This window comes from Oncorhynchus tshawytscha, unplaced genomic scaffold (genome assembly GCF_018296145.1).
Source record: "Oncorhynchus tshawytscha isolate Ot180627B unplaced genomic scaffold, Otsh_v2.0 Un_contig_6265_pilon_pilon, whole genome shotgun sequence".
NCBI classification, from domain to species: Eukaryota; Metazoa; Chordata; class Actinopteri; order Salmoniformes; family Salmonidae; genus Oncorhynchus; species Oncorhynchus tshawytscha.
Genome location: NW_024609426.1, coordinates 62,501 through 82,161, shown reverse-complemented (window position 1 = coordinate 82,161; position 19,661 = coordinate 62,501). Strand labels below are relative to the sequence as shown.

The 19,661-nt window shown below is 46.1% G+C and overlaps 1 protein-coding gene across 2 annotated transcripts in view; it reads right to left on the bottom strand.

Moving 5' to 3' along the window:
- Nucleotides 1–19,661, bottom strand: part of tg (thyroglobulin) — a 100,928-nt gene that overhangs the window by 55,029 nt on the left and 26,238 nt on the right. For both annotated transcript variants that reach the window (XM_042315250.1, XM_042315251.1), the window contains exons 21-33: nucleotides 16,582–16,726; nucleotides 16,200–16,358; nucleotides 15,653–15,796; nucleotides 14,556–14,720; nucleotides 13,701–13,823; nucleotides 13,336–13,451; nucleotides 12,059–12,167; nucleotides 11,622–11,819; nucleotides 9,633–9,803; nucleotides 6,138–6,224; nucleotides 5,941–6,024; nucleotides 5,710–5,847; nucleotides 5,070–5,243 (exon numbers count right to left, since the gene is read on the bottom strand). In XM_042315250.1, the coding sequence (XP_042171184.1) occupies nucleotides 5,070–5,243; nucleotides 5,710–5,847; nucleotides 5,941–6,024; nucleotides 6,138–6,224; nucleotides 9,633–9,803; nucleotides 11,622–11,819; nucleotides 12,059–12,167; nucleotides 13,336–13,451; nucleotides 13,701–13,823; nucleotides 14,556–14,720; nucleotides 15,653–15,796; nucleotides 16,200–16,358; nucleotides 16,582–16,726 (1,813 nt within the window). The remainder of the gene's footprint in view (nucleotides 1–5,069; nucleotides 5,244–5,709; nucleotides 5,848–5,940; nucleotides 6,025–6,137; nucleotides 6,225–9,632; nucleotides 9,804–11,621; nucleotides 11,820–12,058; nucleotides 12,168–13,335; nucleotides 13,452–13,700; nucleotides 13,824–14,555; nucleotides 14,721–15,652; nucleotides 15,797–16,199; nucleotides 16,359–16,581; nucleotides 16,727–19,661) is intronic.

Here is a 19,661-nt window from a genome sequence, read left to right as displayed (position 1 = left end):
AGAGGGGGAGGGAAAGGGAGAGAGGGAGAGAGGGAGGGAGAGAGAAAGGGAGAAGGGGGGAGGGAAAGGGAGGGAAAGGGAGAGAGGGGGAGGGAAAGGGAGAGGGGAGAGAGAGGGAGAGAGGGGGGGGGAAAGGGAGAAGGGGAGGGGAGAAGGGGAGGGATGGTAGAGGGAGAGGGGGGAGGGAAAGAGGAGGGAGGGAGGGAGGGAGGGAGGGAGGGAGGGAGGGAGGGAGGGAGGGAGGGAGGGAGGGAGGGAGGGAGGGAGGGAGGGAGGGAAAAAGCAGATGCTCTTCAGAGAGCTGTATTGAATTTAACAGGACACTCAGGTTAGCTGTGACCACCAGTAGAACAAGTGGATGTGTCCACAAATGGTCATAAGACTCTGGTCAAAAGTAGTGCACTACATAGGGAATAGGGTCCCCATAGGGCTCTGGTCAAAAGTAGTGCACTACATAGGGAATAGGGTCCCCATAGGGCTCTGGTCAAAAGTAGTGCACTACATAGGAAATAGGGTCCCCATAGGGCTGTTGTCAAAAGGGAATAGGGTCCCCATAGGGCTCTGGTCAAAAGTAGTGCACTACATAGGAAATAAGGTCCCCATAGGGCTGTAGTCAAAAGGGAATAAGGTCAAAAGTAGTGCACTACATAGGGAATAGGGTCCCCATAGGGCTCTGGTCAAAAGTAGTGCACTACATAGGGAATAGGGTCCCCATAGGGCTCTGGTCAAAAGTAGTGCACTACATAGGAAATAGGGTCCCCATAGGGCTGTTGTCAAAAGGGAATAGGGTCCCCATAGGGCTCTGGTCAAAAGTAGTGCACTACATAGGGAATAGGGTCCCCATAGGGCTCTGGTCAAAAGTAGTGCACTACATAGGGAATAGGGTCCCCATAGGGCTCTGGTCAAAAGTAGTGCACTACATAGGGAATAGGGTCCCCATAGGGCTCTGGTCAAAAGTATTGCACTACATAGGGAATAGAGTCCACATAGGGCTCTGGTCAACAGTAGTGCACTACATAGGGAATAGGGTTCCATTTGAATCACAGCATCTGACACAGACGACTAACTCACTCACTCACGGCACAACATATTAAAAAACACAGAGAATTCTGAAGAAGTCAGTGGTGCTCTGTCAGTGGTGCTCTGTCAGTGGTGCCCTGTCTGTCAGGGGTACCCTGTCTGTCAGTGGTACCCTGTCTGTCAGTGGTACCCTGTCTGTCAGTGGTGCTCTGTCAGTGGTACCCTGTCTGTAAGTGGTGCTCTGTCTGTCAGTGGTACCCTGTCTGTCAGTGGTACCCTGTCTGTCAGTGGTGCTCTGTCAGTGGTACCCTGTCTGTAGTGGTGCTCTGTCTGTCAGTGGTACCCTGTCTGTCAGTGGTACCCTGTCTGTCAGTGGTGCTCTGTCAGTGGTACCCTGTCAGTGGTACCCTGTCTGTCAGTGGTGCTCTGTCTGTCAGTGGTACCCTGTCTGTCAGTGGTGCTCTGTCAGTGGTGCTCTGTCAGTGGTACCCTGTCTGTCAGTGGTGCCCTGTCTGTCAGTGGTGCTCTGTCAGTGGTGCTCTGTCAGTGGTACCCTGTCTGTCAGTGGTACCCTGTCTGTCAGTGGTGCTCTGTCAGTGGTGCTCTGTCAGTGGTGCTCTGTCAGTGGTACCCTGTCTGTCAGTGGTACCCTGTCTGTCAGTGGTACCCTGTCTGTCAGTGGTACCCTGCCTGTCAGTGGTACCCTGTCTGTCAGTGGTGCTCTGTCAGTGGTGCTCTGTCAGTGGTGCTCTGTCAGTGGTACCCTGTCTGTCAGTGGTACCTCTGTCAGTGGTACCCTGTCTGTCAGTGGTGCTCTGTCTGTCAGTGGTACCCTGTCTGTCAGTGGTACCCTGTCTGTCAGTGGTACCCTGTCTGTCAGTGGTGCTCTGTCAGTGGTGCTCTGTCAGTGGTACCCTGTCTGTCAGTGGTACCCTGTCTGTCAGTGGTACCCTGTCTGTCAGTGGTGCTCTGTCAGTGGTGCTCTGTCAGTGGTACCCTGTCTGTCAGTGGTACCCTGGTCTCTGTCAGTGGTGCTCTGTCAGTGGTACCCTGTCTGTCAGTGGTGCTCTGTCTGTCAGTGGTACCCTGTCTGTCAGTGGTACCCTGTCTGTCAGTGGTGCTCTGTCAGTGGTGCTCTGTCAGTGGTACCCTGTCTGTCAGTGGTACCCTGTCTGTCAGTGGTACCCTGTCTGTCAGTGGTGCTCTGTCAGTGGTGCTCTGTCAGTGGTGCCCTGTCTGTCAGTGGTACCCTGTCTGTCAGTGGTGCTCTGTCAGTGGTGCTCTGTCAGTGGTGCTCTGTCAGTGGTGCTCTGTCAGTGGTGCTCTGTCAGTGGTGCTCTGTCAGTGGTACTCTGTCAGTGGTACCCTGTCTGTCAGTGGTGCTCTGTCAGTGGTGCTCTGTCAGTGGTACCCTGTCTGTCAGTGGTACCCTGTCTGTCAGTGGTACCCTGTCTGTCAGTGGTGCTCTGTCAGTGGTACCCTGTCTGTCAGTGGTACCCTGTCTGTCAGTGGTACCCTGTCTGTCAGTGGTACCCTGTCTGTCAGTGGTGCTCTGTCAGTGGTGCTCTGTCAGTGGTGCTCTGTCAGTGGTGCTCTGTCAGTGGTACCCTGTCAGTGGTCAGTCAGGTACCCTGTCTGTCAGTGGTGCTCTGTCAGTGGTACCCTGTCTGTCAGTGGTGCTCTGTCTGTCAGTGGTACCCTGTCTGTCAGTGGTACCCTGTCTGTCAGTGGTGCTCTGTCAGTGGTGCTCTGTCAGTGGTACCCTGTCTGTCAGTGGTACCCTGTCTGTCAGTGGTACCCTGTCTGTCAGTGGTACCCTGTCTGTCAGTGGTGCTCTGTCAGTGGTGCTCTGTCAGTGGTACCCTGTCTGTCAGTGGTACCCTGTCTGTCAGTGGTACCCTGTCTGTCAGTGGTGCTCTGTCAGTGGTGCTCTGTCAGTGGTGCTCTGTCAGTGGTGCTCTGTCAGTGGTGCTCTGTCAGTGGTGCTCTGTCAGTGGTGCTCTGTCAGTGGTGCTCTGTCAGTGGTATGCACGACGCATATAAACACAGACAGGAAACCTTCAAAACTGTCTTTTGTTATTTTTAAACCTCTTGCCAATTCACACAAGCTGAGAGATAAAAGCAAGAGACAGTATCACAACAGAGAAGAGCGGTTGTTTTCAACAGCGACTACATGGACAGCCTGGTTTTGTGTAACCTTGGAAAAGGCAGCCTGCTGTCATTTGAGCAAGAGCAGGATCACGCTACCGACATTACTCACAGGTCTACTTTCTCTACCCGCTGAGCTGCTCAAGTGTCTGTGTCCCAAATGGCACCCTATTCCCTACATAATGCAGTACTTTAAATGAGCCCTGGTCAAAAGTAGTGCTCTATATAGGGAATAGGGTGCCATTTTGGGAGTCGCCCAGAGCCAAGCAGTGGCAGTCGTCCTAACTTCTGATATACAGCCTTGTTGACCTGTTGCTAGGAACAAGACCAAAACAAGCCTAGAATCACAAACAGCGAGGCTGCTGGGATTCCCAACTTCATCAGTCAATATGAAGTAGAGGGAGGAGGGGAAGACAACACTAGTGATGGCTGGGCCAGTCATTATGAAGTAGAGGGAGGAGGGGAAGACAACACTAGTGATGGCTGGGCCAGTCATTATGAAGTAGAGGGAGGAAGGGAAGACAACACTAGTGATGGCTGGGCCAGTCATTATGAAGTAGAGGGAGGAGGGGAAGACAACACTAGTGATGGCTGGGCCAGTCAATATGAAGTAGAGGGAGGAGGGGAAGACAACACTAGTGATGGCTGGGCCAGTCATTATGAAGTAGAGGGAGGAGGGGAAGACAACACTAGTGATGGCTGGGCCAGTCATTATGAAGTAGAGGGAGGAGGGGAAGACAACACTAGTGATGGCTGGGCCAGTCATTATGAAGTAGAGGGAGGAGGGGAAGACAACACTAGTGATGGCTGGGCCAGTCATTATGAAGTAGAGGGAGGAGGGAAGACAACACTAGTGATGGCTGGGCCAGTCATTATGAAGTAGAGGGAGGAGGGGAAGACAACACTAGTGATGGCTGGGCCAGTCATTATGAAGTAGAGGGAGGAGGGGAAGACAACACTAGTGATGGCTGGGCCAGTCATTATGAAGTAGAGGGAGGAGGGGAAGACAACACTAGTGATGGCTGGGCCAGTCATTATGAAGTAGAGGGAGGAGGGGAAGACAACACTAGTGATGGCTGGGCCAGTCATTATGAAGTAGAGGGAGGAGGGGAAGACAACACTAGTGATGGCTGGGCCAGTCATTATGAAGTAGAGGGAGGAGGGGAAGACAACACTAGTGATGGCTGGGCCAGTCATTATGAAGTAGAGGGAGGAGGGGAAGATAACACTAGTGATGGCTGGGCCAGTCATTATGAAGTAGAGGGAGGAGGAGGGGAAGACAACACTAGTGATGGCTGGGCCAGTCATTATGAAGTAGAGGGAGGAGGGGAAGTCAACACTAGTGATGGCTGGGCCAGTCATTATGAAGTAGAGGGAGGAGGGGAAGACAACACTAGTGATGGCTGGGCCAGTCATTATGAAGTAGAGGGAGGAGGGGAAGACAACACTAGTGATGGCTGGGCTTCATGTTCAGATGATTGTTAACAGTTTGGATTGATAATAACTTGTGTAGTATATCAAGTCCGAAGCGTAATTTGTCTAAATGTTTTAAATAGAAGGCTCTAACCATTCCTTTGCTTTCAGGGTAACCTCCCTTTACCAATATGTACAATATAAATACCTCTACCGTAGAATGATATATACCACTTTAATAGGACTCTGTGGACTCACCCTTCTTGGTGTGAGAGGTGTGGGGTTACTGGAGTTAAAAACTCACTCTTCTTGGTGTGAGCGGTGTGGGGTTGCTGGAGTTAAAAACTCACCCTTCTTGGTGTGTGAGGTGTGGGGTTGCTGGAGTTAAAAACTCACCCTTCTTGGTGTGTGAGGTGTGGGGTTGCTGGAGTTAAAAACTCACTCTTCTTGGTGTGTGAGGTGTGGGGTTGCTGGAGTTAAAAACTCACCCTTCTTGGTGTGAGCGGTGTGGGGTTGCTGGGGGAGCACAGGGCTGCAGGCCTGTCTCAGGGGTTTGTCGTAGGCCCCACACACCTGGGTGTCTGGGTACAGGGCGCAGGTAAAGTAGACTGAGCTCTCATCTCTCACATCAGCCAAGTGGCACAGCTCCTCCTCCTCACAGCCTGAAACACACAGAGAACACCTGAAACACACCTAAAACACACAGAGGACACATGAAACACACAGAGGACACCTGAAACACACAGAGGACACCTGAAACGCACAGAGGACACCTGAAACACACAGAGGACACCTGAAACACACAGAGGACACCTGAAACACACAGAGGACACCTGAAACACACAGAGGACACCTGAAACACACAGAGGACACCTGAAACACACAGAGGACACCTGAAACACACAGAGGACACCTGAAACACACAGAGGACACCTGAAACACACAGAGGACACCTGAAACACACAGAGAACACCTAAAACACACAGAGGACACCTGTAACACACATTATACGAGTGCTAAAGATGAAGGCCATGTGATAGTAGTGAGGAACAACTAAAATATTCAGTGTATGAGATTCAAGGTGAATTGCTTTTGCAAAAGGCAAGCCAATGAGCTGATATATCCTACGTTTCAGACACCACAGCTGAGCCTCCTGTGCAGAGAACTGATGTTTAAAGATCCAGTAGTGCAGGCTGGGGATGTCCCGTTCAGAGTCCACAACAACAGCACTGCTGTCCAGGGCCACAAACGTCTCCTTCACTGCATCTACGGGACGGGACAGGATGAGGTACAGCGTAACAAACAGTTGGTTTAGGTTTTGGCTCCTAGTAATCGGAGAATTAAGAAGGCTAAACTAACCCGACAGAACGACTCTGGGGGCTTGTTGTGGGAGGACACTGCTACAGGCTGGGGAGGTCTTGGGACGAGTGGTCATGTCAGACTCTGAAACATGGATCATTTTAGCATGTGAGAAAGATAAGTCAAGACAACCCAGTAATGTTTATTCAGAAGTACATTGTTTTATAAATCTGCATACGGAATTACATGTACAATACCTTTCCAGAGGTAAATGCCTTGGAACCCAATAATGGTGGCCTGGTAGTCAGTTTTGTTCTTGCTTGATGTTGGCAGAGCTGTATCCGCTGTGAGAGAAACATACTGACCATTACATCACTTCATAACCACTTAGTTACAGAGTAACACTTCATAACCACTCAGTTAGATTAACACTTCATAACCACTTAGTTACAGAGTAACACTTCATAAACACTTAGTTACAGAGTAACACTTCATAAACACTTAGTTACAGAGTAGAGTAACACTTCATAACACTTCATAACCACTTAGTAACAGAGTAGAGTAACACTTCATAACCACTTAGTTACAGAGTAGCACTTCATAACCACTTAGTTACAGAGTAACACCTCATAACCACTTAGTTACAGAGTAGAGTAACACTTCATAACCACTTAGTTACAGAGTAACACTTCACAACCACTTAGTTACAGAGTAACACTTCACAACCACTTAGTTACAGAGTAACACTTCATAATCACTTAGTTACAGAGTAACACTTCATAACCACTTAGTTACAGAGTAACACTTCATAACCACTTAGTAACAGAGTAACACTTCATAAACACTTAGTAACAGAGTAACACTTCATAACCACATAGTTACAGAGTAACACTTCACAACCACTTAGTTACAGAGTAACACTTCATAATCACTTAGTTACAGAGTAACACTTCATAACCACTTAGTTACAGAGTAACACTTCATAACCACTTAGTAACAGAGTAACACTTCATAAACACTTAGTAACAGAGTAACACTTCATAACCACTTAGTTACACTTCATAACCACTTAGATACAGAGTAACACTTCATAACCACTTAGTTACAGAGTAACACTTCATAACCACTTAGTTACAGAGTAACACTTCATAACCACTTAGTTACAGAGTAACACTTCATAACCACTTAGTAACAGAGTAACACTTCATAACCACATAGTTACAGAGTAACACTTCACAACCACTTAGTTACAGAGTAACACTTCATAATCACTTAGTTACAGAGTAACACTTCATAACCACTTAGTTACAGAGTAACACTTCATAACCACTTAGTAACAGAGTAACACTTCATAAACACTTAGTAACAGAGTAACACTTCATAACCACTTAGTTACACTTCATAACCACTTAGATACAGAGTAACACTTCATAACCACTTAGTTACAGAGTAACACTTCATAACCACTTAGTTACAGAGTAACAATCCATAACCACTTAGTTACAGAGTAACACTTCATAACCACTTAGTAACAGAGTACTCCATAACCAATTAGTTACAGAGTAACACTCCATAACCAATTAGTTACAGAGTAACACTTCATAACCACTTAGTTACAGAGTAGAGTAACACTTCATAACCACTTAGTTACAGAGTAACACTTCATAACCACTTAGTTACAGAGTAGAGTAACACTTCATAACCACTTAGTTACAGAGTAGAGTAACACTTCATAACCACTTAGTTACAGAGTAAAACTTCATAACCACTTAGTTACAGAGTAGAGTAACACTTCATAACCACTTAGTTACAGAGTAGAGTAACACTTCATAACCACTTAGTTACAGAGTAACACTTCATAACCAATTAGTTACAGAGTAACACTTCATAACCACTTAGTTACAGAGTAACACTTCATAACCACTTAGTTACAGAGTAACACTTCATAACCACTTAGTTACAGAGTAACACTTCATAACCACTTAGTTACAGAGTAACACTTCATAACCACTTAGTTACAGAGTAACACTTCACAACCACTTAGTTACAGAGTAACACTTCACAACCACTTAGTTACAGAGTAACACTTCATAATCACTTAGTTACAGAGTAACACTTCATAACCACTTAGTTACAGAGTAACACTTCATAACCACTTAGTAACAGAGTAACACTTCATAAACACTTAGTAACAGAGTAACACTTCATAACCACTTAGTTACACTTCATAACCACTTAGATACAGAGTAACACTTCATAACCACTTAGTTACAGAGTAACACTTCATAACCACTTAGTTACAGAGTAACAATCCATAACCACTTAGTTACAGAGTAACACTTCATAACCACTTAGTAACAGAGTACTCCATAACCAATTAGTTACAGAGTAACACTCCATAACCAATTAGTTACAGAGTAACACTTCATAACCATTAGTTACAGAGTAGAGTAACACTTCATAACCACTTAGTTACAGAGTAACACTTCATAACCACTTAGTTACAGAGTAGAGTAACACTTCATAACCACTTAGTTACAGAGTAGAGTAACACTTCATAACCACTTAGTTACAGAGTAAAACTTCATAACCACTTAGTTACAGAGTAGAGTAACACTTCATAACCACTTAGTTACAGAGTAGAGTAACACTTCATAACCACTTAGTTACAGAGTAACACTTCATAACCAATTAGTTACAGAGTAACACTTCATAACCACTTAGTTACAGAGTAACACTTCATAACCACATAGTTACAGAGTAACACTTCACAACCACTTAGTTACAGAGTAACACTTCATAACCACTTAGTTACAGAGTAGAGTAACACTTCATAACCACTTAGTTACAGAGTAACACTTCATACCACTTAGTTACAGAGTAGAGTAACACTTCATAACCACTTAGTTACAGAGTAGAGTAACACTTCATAAACACTTAGTTACAGAGTAACACTTCATAACCACTTAGTTAGAGTAACACTTCATAACCAGTTAGAGTATTGTAACACTTCATAACCACTTAGTTACAGAGTAACACTTCATAACCACATAGTTACAGAGTAGAGTAACACTTCATAACCACTTAGTTACAGAGTAACACTTCATAACCACTTAGTTACAGAGTAACACTTCATAACCACTTAGTTACAGAGTAACACTTCATAACCACTTAGTTACAGAGTAACACTTCATAACCACTTAGTTACAGAGTAACACTTCATAACCACTTAGTTACAGAGTAACACTTCATAACCACTAAGTTACAGAGTAACACTTCATAACCACTTAGTTACAGAGTAACACTTCATAACCACATACTGTAGTTAGAGTATAGTATCATCATCTATTCCATCTATACTGTACTGTTTCCTGGGCACAGCTTCAGCCTAGTCTTTCCAATGGAGATCCTTAATCTATACTGTACAGGCAGGTTTCCTGGACACAGCTTCAGCCTAGTCTTTCCAATGGAGATCCTTAATCTATACTGTACTGTTTCCTGGACACAGCTTCAGCCTAGTCTTTCCAATGGAGATCCTTAATCTATAATGTACTGTTTCATGGACACAGCTCCAGCCTAGTCTTTCCAATGGAGATTCTGAATCTATACTGTACTGTTTCCTGGACACAGCTTCAGCCTAGTCTTTCCAATGGAGATCCTTAATTGAGCTTTTAAGTCCAGGAAAAGGTTTAATCTGTGTCTGAGAAACGGTCCTTAAATGTTACAGTAAGAGTCTAGGTAGATATCCTTACTGATGGTGAAGTCTTGTCCTCCAAAGTTAAAGATGAACTGTTTCTGCAGTTTATTGTAGGTGACTCCAGCCCCACAGATCCTGTTCGCCTTGGCCAGGCCAGACACGTCCCAGTCTGCTTCACTGCATAGCAACATGTCTGGGTAGCTCAGCAGACCACACATAATGGTACCTGGACGGACAGAGAGACAGAGAGAGAGACAGACAGAGAGAAAGAGAGAGAGAGAGAAAGAGAGAGAGAGGAGGGGGAGATTTGAAGAATTTAATTGCTCATCAATGATAATAAAATATAATACATTGAGATTTACATTGGTTCAGGATGTGCATTGTTTTTTTATAAACTGGGTGGTTCGAGCCCTGAATGCTGATTGGCTGTAAGCCGTGGTATATTAGACCATATATCATGGGTATGACAAAATATTTATTTGTACTGCTCTAATTAAGTAGGAAACCTGTTTATAATAGCAATAAGGCACCTGGGGAGTTTGTGATATATGGCCAATATAACACGTCTAAGGGCTGTATCTTGGGGCCCCTGATTGACGTTGCGGTCTAAGGCACTGCATCTCAGTGCAAGATGCGTCACTACAGTTCCTGGTTCAATTCCAGGCTGTATCACATCCGGCCGTGATTGGGAGTCCCATAGGGCGGCGCACAATTGGCCCAGCGTCGTCTGGGTTTGACCGGGGTCGGCCGTCATCGTAAATAAGAATTAACTGACTTAACTGACTTGCCTAGTTAAATAAAGGTTCAATAAAATAATAATTAAAAACAGCCCTTAGTTGTGTTATATTGGCCACATACCTCAGGCCTTATTGATGAAATATCCAACCTATTGGAAATGGGCTAAGATTCAATAAGTGTATGAGCTTCCTCACTAAGCAGCATCACACAATGTGGTTCTGGATGCTGCCTTCACATATGACCACTTAGTAACAGCATCACACAATGTGGTTCTGGATGCTGCCTTCACATATGACCACTTAGTAACAGCATCACACAATGTGGCTCTGGATGCTGCCTTCACATATGACCACTTAGTAACAGCATCACACAATGAGGTTCTGGATGCTGCCTTCACATATGACCACTTAGTAACAGCATCACACAATGTGGTTCTGGATGCTGTCTTCACATATGACCACTTAGTAACAGCATCACACAATGTGGTTCTGGATGCTGCCTTCACATATGACCACTTAGTAACAGCATCACACAATGTGGCTCTGGATGCTGCCTTCACATATGACCACTTAGTAACAGCATCACACAATGTGGTTCTGGATGCTGCCTTCACATATGACCACTTAGTAACAGCATCACACAATGTGGTTCTGGATGCTGCCTTCACATATGACCACTTAGTAACAGCATCACACAATGTGGTTCTGGATGCTGTCTATGACCACTTAGTAACAGCATCATGTGGTGACCACATATACCACTTAGTAACAGCATCACACAATGTGGTTCTGGATGCTGTCTTCACATATGACCACTTAGTAACAGCATCACACAATGAGGTTCTGGATGCTGCCTTCACATATGACCACTTAGTAACAGCATCACACAATGAGGTTCTGGATGCTGCCTTCACATATGACCACTTAGTAACAGCATCACACAATGTGGTTCTGGATGCTGCCTTCACATATGACCACTTAGTAACAGCATCACACAATGAGGTTCTGGATGCTGCCTTCACATATGACCACTTAGTAACAGCATCACACAATGAGGTTCTGGATGCTGCCTTCACATATGACCACTTAGTAACAGCATCACACAATGAGGTTCTGGATGCTGCCTTCACATATGACCACTTAGTAACAGCATCACACAATGTGGTTCTGGATGCTGCCTTCACATATGACACAGCCTTTTTAGCTCGGTCCGTTTGTGCTCTTGTCCACTCCATTGATGTCTTGGCATGACAAGGAGTTGTGCATGCTAGCACAAACAGACTGGCACTCAGGCTACAGGCTTTTACCTCCGCTGAGAACGTTCTGGTTGAGGATGAAGCCGTCACAGCAGGTGTTCTGGGTACACTCGTCCTGACAGAAACGATGGACGTCGGTCAGAGTGGTTCCTTCAGCTGCAAACACCATGGTACGGTACACACCAGAACTGGCCTTAAGGAAACTCAACCTTTCAAAGGTCTTCTGGGCCTCAGTGGTGAATTCATGACCTATGATACAGAGACAGACTGATTCTCATGGTCTGGTAGAGAAACACAGCTGTATTTAGAGCAGGAAAAAATGAAACCGATTCATGTCTGTGCAGTAGGTGAATTCCTTATTCTATTGAGAGGAGCTAGAGAGAGAGGACTTCATGGACTGTTGTGAGAGAGGAGGACAAAGAACAGGATGGACGTTGTGGAGTTCAGCAGAGTCACTTTATAAGAGGACAAACAAGCTCATACTGAACCTTTCTTCCTGATGACCGTGACGTTCTGTCTGTCAGCCCCGTTCACCTTCAGAGAACAGCTCAGGTTCTGGAACATATCAGCACCTGCATTTCCCAGGAACCCTTTGGTCTGGGAACCACAAGGAAAGGGGACACTTGAAAGAGTTATCACACAACCCAACAATATCTAATGGAAACAGCAGTCACAGCCAAACAGTTTCGAAAGCATCAAACCTACTATGTCAATTTGGTGTGTTGATTTGTTCTGCAATGAATAATTGAATATAATACGATAGTAACATTTCTGAGAGATTATAGTGATGTTCCTCGTTTGATTAGATGACCTCTAATGACCCTGTAACACTCTTCTATCTCCTGTAGTGTGAATCAGGGGTCCAGAACCCTCTTCTATCTCCTGTAGTGTGAATCAGGGGTCCAGAACCCTCTTCTATCTCCTGTAGTGTGAATCAGGGGTCCAGAACCCTCTTCTATCTCCTGTAGTGTGAATCAGGGGTCCAGAACCCTCTTCTATCTCCTGTAGTGTGAATCAGGGGTCCAGAACCCTCTTCTATCTCCTGTAGTGTGAATCAGGGGTCCAGAACCCTCTTCTATCTCCTGTAGTGTGAATCAGGGGTCCAGAACCAGCAGTGTAGGTGATGCCTGATGAAAGCTCTGTGTACAACACACCAACATGACATAGGTTGCTTCCCAAATAGCACCCTACACCCTTTATAGAGCACTGCTTTCGACCAGTGGTGTAAAGTACTTCACTAAAAACACTTTAAAGTACTACTTAAAGTTGTTTTTTGGGGGGTATCTGTACTTTACTTTTTATATAAATTATGGATGACTTTGACTTGAGTTATTTTCTATAAAGTTATTTTCACTTTGACTTGAGTTATTTTCTATAAAAGGGTATCTTCCCTTTGACTTGAGTTATTTTCTATAAAAGGGTATCTTCCCTTTGACTTGAGTTATTTTCTATAAAAGGGTATCTTCCCTTTGACTTGAGTTATTTTCTATAAAAGGGTATCTTCCCTTTGACTTGAGTTATTTTCTATAAAAGGGTATCTTCCCTTTGACTTGAGTTATTTTCTATAAAAGGGTATCTTCCCTTTGACTTGAGTTATTTTCTATAAAAGGGTATCTTCCCTTTGACTCAAGTATAACGATTGAGTACTTTTTCCACCACTGCTTTTGACCAGAGCCCACAGAGCACGATATAAGAAATGTGGGTCCCATTTGGGACGGGTCCACACTGTGGACGGAGAAAAAGACAGATTGTGGACGTCCCATACTTGCTCAGAGGTTTGGCATCGGATGTTAGCAGCGTCGGTGCTGTAGAGTTCACAGTGACTTTGTCCTTCTTCAGCGTAAAGGACGACGTAAAGACAAGTCTGGACCTGGGCGCAAGCTGGGGAGTGACACAAACATAACCAATGTTTTACACTAGTGGTTTTGGTATATAAACACTTGTAGTGAGTCAGAACTTGCACCCTATTCCCTATATAGTGTATGACTTTTGACCAGGGTCCATAGGCCTGTAGTGAGTAACACACACACACACTACAGGGAATCGGGTGCCATTTGTGACACATCCTTTTATTGTGGAAAGACGACAACTTGTTTTGTTTTTTGAAATGTAACTTTCCAGTGACCTCACCTGACACACACGTCCTGAGTTGTTTCTCCGTGGTCGTGTCTGACGTCTCTGAGCTGAGGACGACATAGTCTTCTGCTGCTAGAGAAAACGCTGATCTGGGAACTGTCTCAAACCTCTCCAGAACTGTAGAAGGAGAAAGGGAAATATTAGGATACACAACAACAACAAATGGAGGTGTCTTGACTCACAACAAAAAAATAGCCAAAGAAATTCCTTTTTTTGTTTTTGAATGTGTTTTCCCTCTTGCTTTACACAACAACGTCACATTGCTCTTAGCACTTCAGTCATTCCTGTACTGTATATATAATATGGAAAAATATAACACTTGACGTAATATGAGTTCCTTTTAGTTAAAAAAAAAAAAAAGAAAACAAAATAAAGTTCAAGAAAGGTTGTAACTGAACTGTTGACTCAGAGCATAGCAGCACAAGTAGAGGTCACACACAAAACTCTTAACCTCAGTTGTCAGTGTTTCAAATCCTCATAACATTGTTGAACATGATTCCTGGGTTTAGTCTCTCTCTAGTGATCCTCGGACAGAACCTGAGTCACAGGAAGTGTTCCAACTGGCACCCTACGCAGTGCACTACTTTTGACCAAAGCCCAATGGTCCCTGGCCAAAACAGGAAGTAATGGCTCCATTTGGGACGCATACAGTGTGACTCAGTACCTGTTGATGTTTCAGCCATGTGTTAAAACACTGGTCCACAAAAAATACTTCAATAGACCGGAGTCACCTGACTCAGAACTTCACGCTCAAACTGTTTGTTTGTGTCCAGTCCACAGAGACAATGCATTCACTTTCTGGGGCAGCAATACAAGATACTCTTCTTAAAACGCTGACCCAGACAGTACCTGAACATTCTCCCTCAGACAGAGGCTGGCCAGTGGTTGTCCACTCCAGCTGTTCTCCGCTGGATGTGACACAGCGCCACCTCCTGGTCTGGATGTCCTGCTGGGCCGACAGGAAGTCCCCTCCCTCTGAACACCTCAGGCCACTGCGCTGGCACTCTGTCAAACCTGGACATTACAAAACAGTGGTGAGTTGAGCAGTTAAGATGCCTATGTTTAGGGGATAGGACCACGGTCCTAGACCTCAGTAAATATCATAGATCTACAGGATAATAAAGTGCTCTCTAACACTGGGTGAGTTGAGCAGTTAAGATGCCTATGTTTAGGGGATAGGACCACGGTCCTAGACCTCAGTAAATATCATAGATATACAGAATAATAAAGTGCTCTCTAACACTGGGTGAGCTGAGCAGTTAAGATGCCTATGTTTAGGGGATAGGACCACGGTCCTAGACCTCAGTAAATATCATAGATCTACAGGATAATAAAGTGCTCTCTAACACTGGGTGAGTTGAGCAGTTAAGATGCCTATGTTTAGGGGATAGGACCACGGTCCTAGACCTCAGTAAATATCATAGATATACAGAATAATAAAGTGCTCTCTAACACTGGGTGAGCTGAGCAGTTAAGATGCCTATGTTTAGGGGATAGGACCACGGTCCTAGACCTCAGTAAATATCATAGATATACAGAATAATAAAGTGCTCTCTAACACTGGGTGAGCTGAGCAGTTAAGATGCCTATGTTTAGGGGATAGGACCACGGTCCTAGACCTCAGTAAATATCATAGATCTACAGAATAATAAAGTGCTCTCTAACACTGGGTGAGTTGAGCAACAGTTAAGATGCCTATGTTTAGGGGATGGGACCACAGTCCTAGACCTCAGTAAATATCATAGATCTACAGAATAATAAAGTGCTCTCTAACACTGGGTGAGCTGAGCAGTTAAGCTGCCTATGTTTAGGGGATGGGACCACGGTCCTAGACCTCAGTAAATATCATAGATATACAGGATAATAAAGTGCTCTCTAACACTGGGTGAGCTGAGCAACAGAAAGCCAGTGGTAATAAGGAACGTGTCTCCTATCTCCTCACTCACACTGTGTGGCAGTGGAAGCTCCGTTAGTGGAAGTGCCTTCAGGACACATGGTACAGAAGTCTGACCCCTCCTGGTCTTGGTAGGAGCCCTGAGGACAGGGAGAACACACACCTCCACTGGAAAACATACCCGCAGGACACACCACTATAGGGGAGAGGGAGGGGGGGAGAAGAAAGAGGGAGAGAGAGGGGGGCAAGAGAGAGGTAGAGAGAGAGAAAAGAAAGATGGAGAGAGGGAGAGAGAGAGGTGGCGAGAGAGCAAAGAGAGAGAGAGAAAAGAGAGAGAGAGGAGAGAGAAGCAGGGAGAAAAGAAAGATGGAGAGAGAGAAAAGAAAAGATGGAGAGAGGGAGAGGAGAGAGGACAGAGAGAAAAGAGAGAGAGGAGAAAGAAAGAGAGGGTGTATGTTATACATTCAGTTATTAATAATGCTGTCAACTGGGTCATGACCTTTAGTAAATCAGTCAGTATGTACTTTCATTTCATATGAACTGATATACAGTAGTTCAGGCCAGGTTGTGTTTTAGGGGGACAGGTAATAAGGACGTACCACATCCTGTTCCAACACGCTGGTAGCCATGGGAACAGCCAAAGTTGGGTGCTGAGGTAGAGAGGACTCTGGGTTCAGAGGTCAAGAGAGAGCGGTAGGGGTCACTACCCATCAGGCCTAGCAGCCCATCCAACAGCCTGTCCTCACTGAGCGCTACATCTGGAAACAGATAAATCACTAATGACTCAAATCCACAAATACTTCTGTTGTTCCATTAAATGAAACATGAAAATGCACTTTGGCAGACCTCCAATAAAATATACACACAGTCAAAGTTTAAAATGTATAAACTAGTCTTGAGACATATTTAAAGGGTGTGAGACAGTATTTTTTGGTGTTTTTCATTGAGAAATATTTCTGAAATGTTGTCTGTGCTCCTTACCGATGTCATGCAGGTCAGGCAGAACAGAGACAGGAAGGTCTGAGAGAAGAGCCCTCCAGCTGACCTGAACACTGACGCTTTCCTCACTCTCACACTCTACAGAGACGGACGACTCATCACACACTGACACAGAGACGGACGTCAGCTAGAACAGGAGAGACACAGTAGTCAGACAACCTGTACAGACTCATCACACACTGACACAGAGCTGAACGTCACAGTAGTCAGACAACCTGTACAGACTCATCACACACTGACACAGAGCTGAACATCCCAGTAGTCAGACAACCTGTACAGACTCATCACACACTGACACAGAGCTGAACGTCACAGTAGTCAGACAACCTGTACAGACTCATCACACACTGACACAGAGCTGAACATCCCAGTAGTCAGACAACCTGTACAGACTCATCACACACTGACACAGAGATGAACATCACAGTAGTCAGACAACCTGTACAGACTCATCACACACTGACACAGAGATGAACATCACAGTAGTCAGACAACCTGTACAGACTCATCACACACTGACACAGAGATGAACATCACAGTAGTCAGACAACCTGTACAGATGTACAATCTTAATTTAATTAATTCTCCCTGCTGCAGGTGAACTTTCCTGCAACGCAGGACATTTTAAACTTGTAGAGTATTTGAGGTTTAAAAAGGCTTCTGAAATTTGTAATTCCCACTTTCACACTTGATTTTCCTTTATGAAAAAGATATCAACCATTACAAAATTACTCAATAATTATAATCAACAAAACAATGAATATTTCCTGTTCCTGGAGGACTATTTTCCTGCTGTAGCAAACGGGCTCAAATGAAGATCCTACATCTGTAGCTAGTCAACCAGCGTCCTGTTCAGTGGGGGTCCTTGTGCATCAAGCTGCTCTACGCTACAGTTCTGTCTCAGACAAGACTTCCTTAGTCAACTATAGACAACTAGCTGTGGTACAAAACAGTCATATGCAAATCAATAAAGTCCATATCAATAAATCATACATGTATATTTTCTAGAGGGTTTATGGGGCTGCGTTTATGAATACATCTGTAGTTAATGAGTTTTCTAAGAACGTATGTTTTGCATTAGTTCAGGTTCTGGAATATCTCCTGCAGGCACCTTTCCATTCAAAGCAAGTTACACATGGTTTTCACTATCGTTTATTGCAACAGTAGATGGCAGACATTCACACACACAGAGACACGCGCAGAGACACACGCAGAGACACACGCAGAGACACACGCAGAGACACGCGCAGAGACACGCGCAGAGACACGCGCAGAGACACGCGCAGAGACACGCGCAGAGACACGCGCAGAGACACGCGCAGACACACGCAGAGACACAGACACACAGAGACACGCGCAGAGACACACACAGAGACACACGCAGAGACACGCGCAGAGACACGCGCAGAGACACGCGCAGAGACACGCGCAGAGACACGCGCAGACACACGCGCAGAGACACACACAGAGACACGCGCAGACACACGCGCAGAGACACACACAGAGACACGCGCAGACACACGCGCAGAGACACACACAGAGACACACACAGAGACACACACAGAGACACACACAGAGACACACACAGAGACACGCGCAGACACACGCGCAGACACACACACAGAGACACACACAGAGACACACACAGAGACACACACAGACACACGCGCAGAGACACACACAGAGACACACGCAGAGACACGCGCAGAGACACGCGCAGAGACACGCGCAGACACACGCGCAGAGACACACACACAGACACGCGCAGACACACGCGCAGAGACACACACAGAGACACGCGCAGACACACGCGCAGAGACACGCGCAGAGACACGCGCAGAGCACACGCGCAGAGACACGCGCAGAGACACGCGCAGAGACACGCGCAGAGACACACGCAGAGACACGCGCAGAGACACGCGCAGAGACACGGGCAGAGACACGCGCAGAGACACGCGACAGAGACACACGCGCAGAGACACACACAGAGACACAGCAGAGACACGCGCAGAGACACGCGCAGAGACACGGGCAGAGACACGCGCAGAGACACGCGCAGAGACACGCGCAGAGACACACAGAGACACATGCATACACAGACACAGAGACACATGCAGAGACACACACAGAGACACGCGCAGAGACACACGCAGAGACACGCGCAGAGACACACACAGAGACACACACAGAGACACACACAGAGACACGCGCAGAGACACGCGCAGAGACACGCAGAGACACGCAGAGACACACACAGAGACACATGCATACACAGACACAGAGACACACGCAGAGACACACACAGAGACACGCGCAGAGACACACACACGCAGAGACACGCGCAGAGACACACACAGAGACACGCGCAGAGACACACGCAGAGACACACGCAGAGACACACGCAGAGACACACAGAGACACACGCAGAGACACACACAGAGACACACGCAGAGACACACGCAGAGACACGCGCAGAGACACGCAGAGACAGCAGAGACACACGCAGAGACACACGCAGAGACACACGCAGAGACACACGCAGAGACACAGAGACACACGCAGAGACACACGCAGACACAGAGACACGCGCAGAGACACGCGCAGAGACACGCGCAGAGACACGCGCAGAGACACGCGCAGAGACACGGGCAGAGACACGCGCAGAGACACGCGCAGAGACACGCGCAGAGACACACGCAGAGACACATGCATACACAGACACAGAGACACACACAGAGACACACACAGAGACACACGCAGAGACACACGCAGAGACACACGCAGAGACACACGCAGAGACACACACAGAGACACGCAGCAGAGACACACAGAGACACACACGCAGAGACACACGCAGAGACACACGCAGAGACACACGCAGAGACACACACAGAGACACACGCAGAGACACGCGCAGAGACACACGCAGAGACACACGCAGAGACACACGCAGAGACACACACAGAGACACACACAGAGACACACACAGAGACACACACAGAGACACGGGCAGAGACACGCGCAGAGACACGCGCAGAGACACGCGCAGAGACACACGCAGA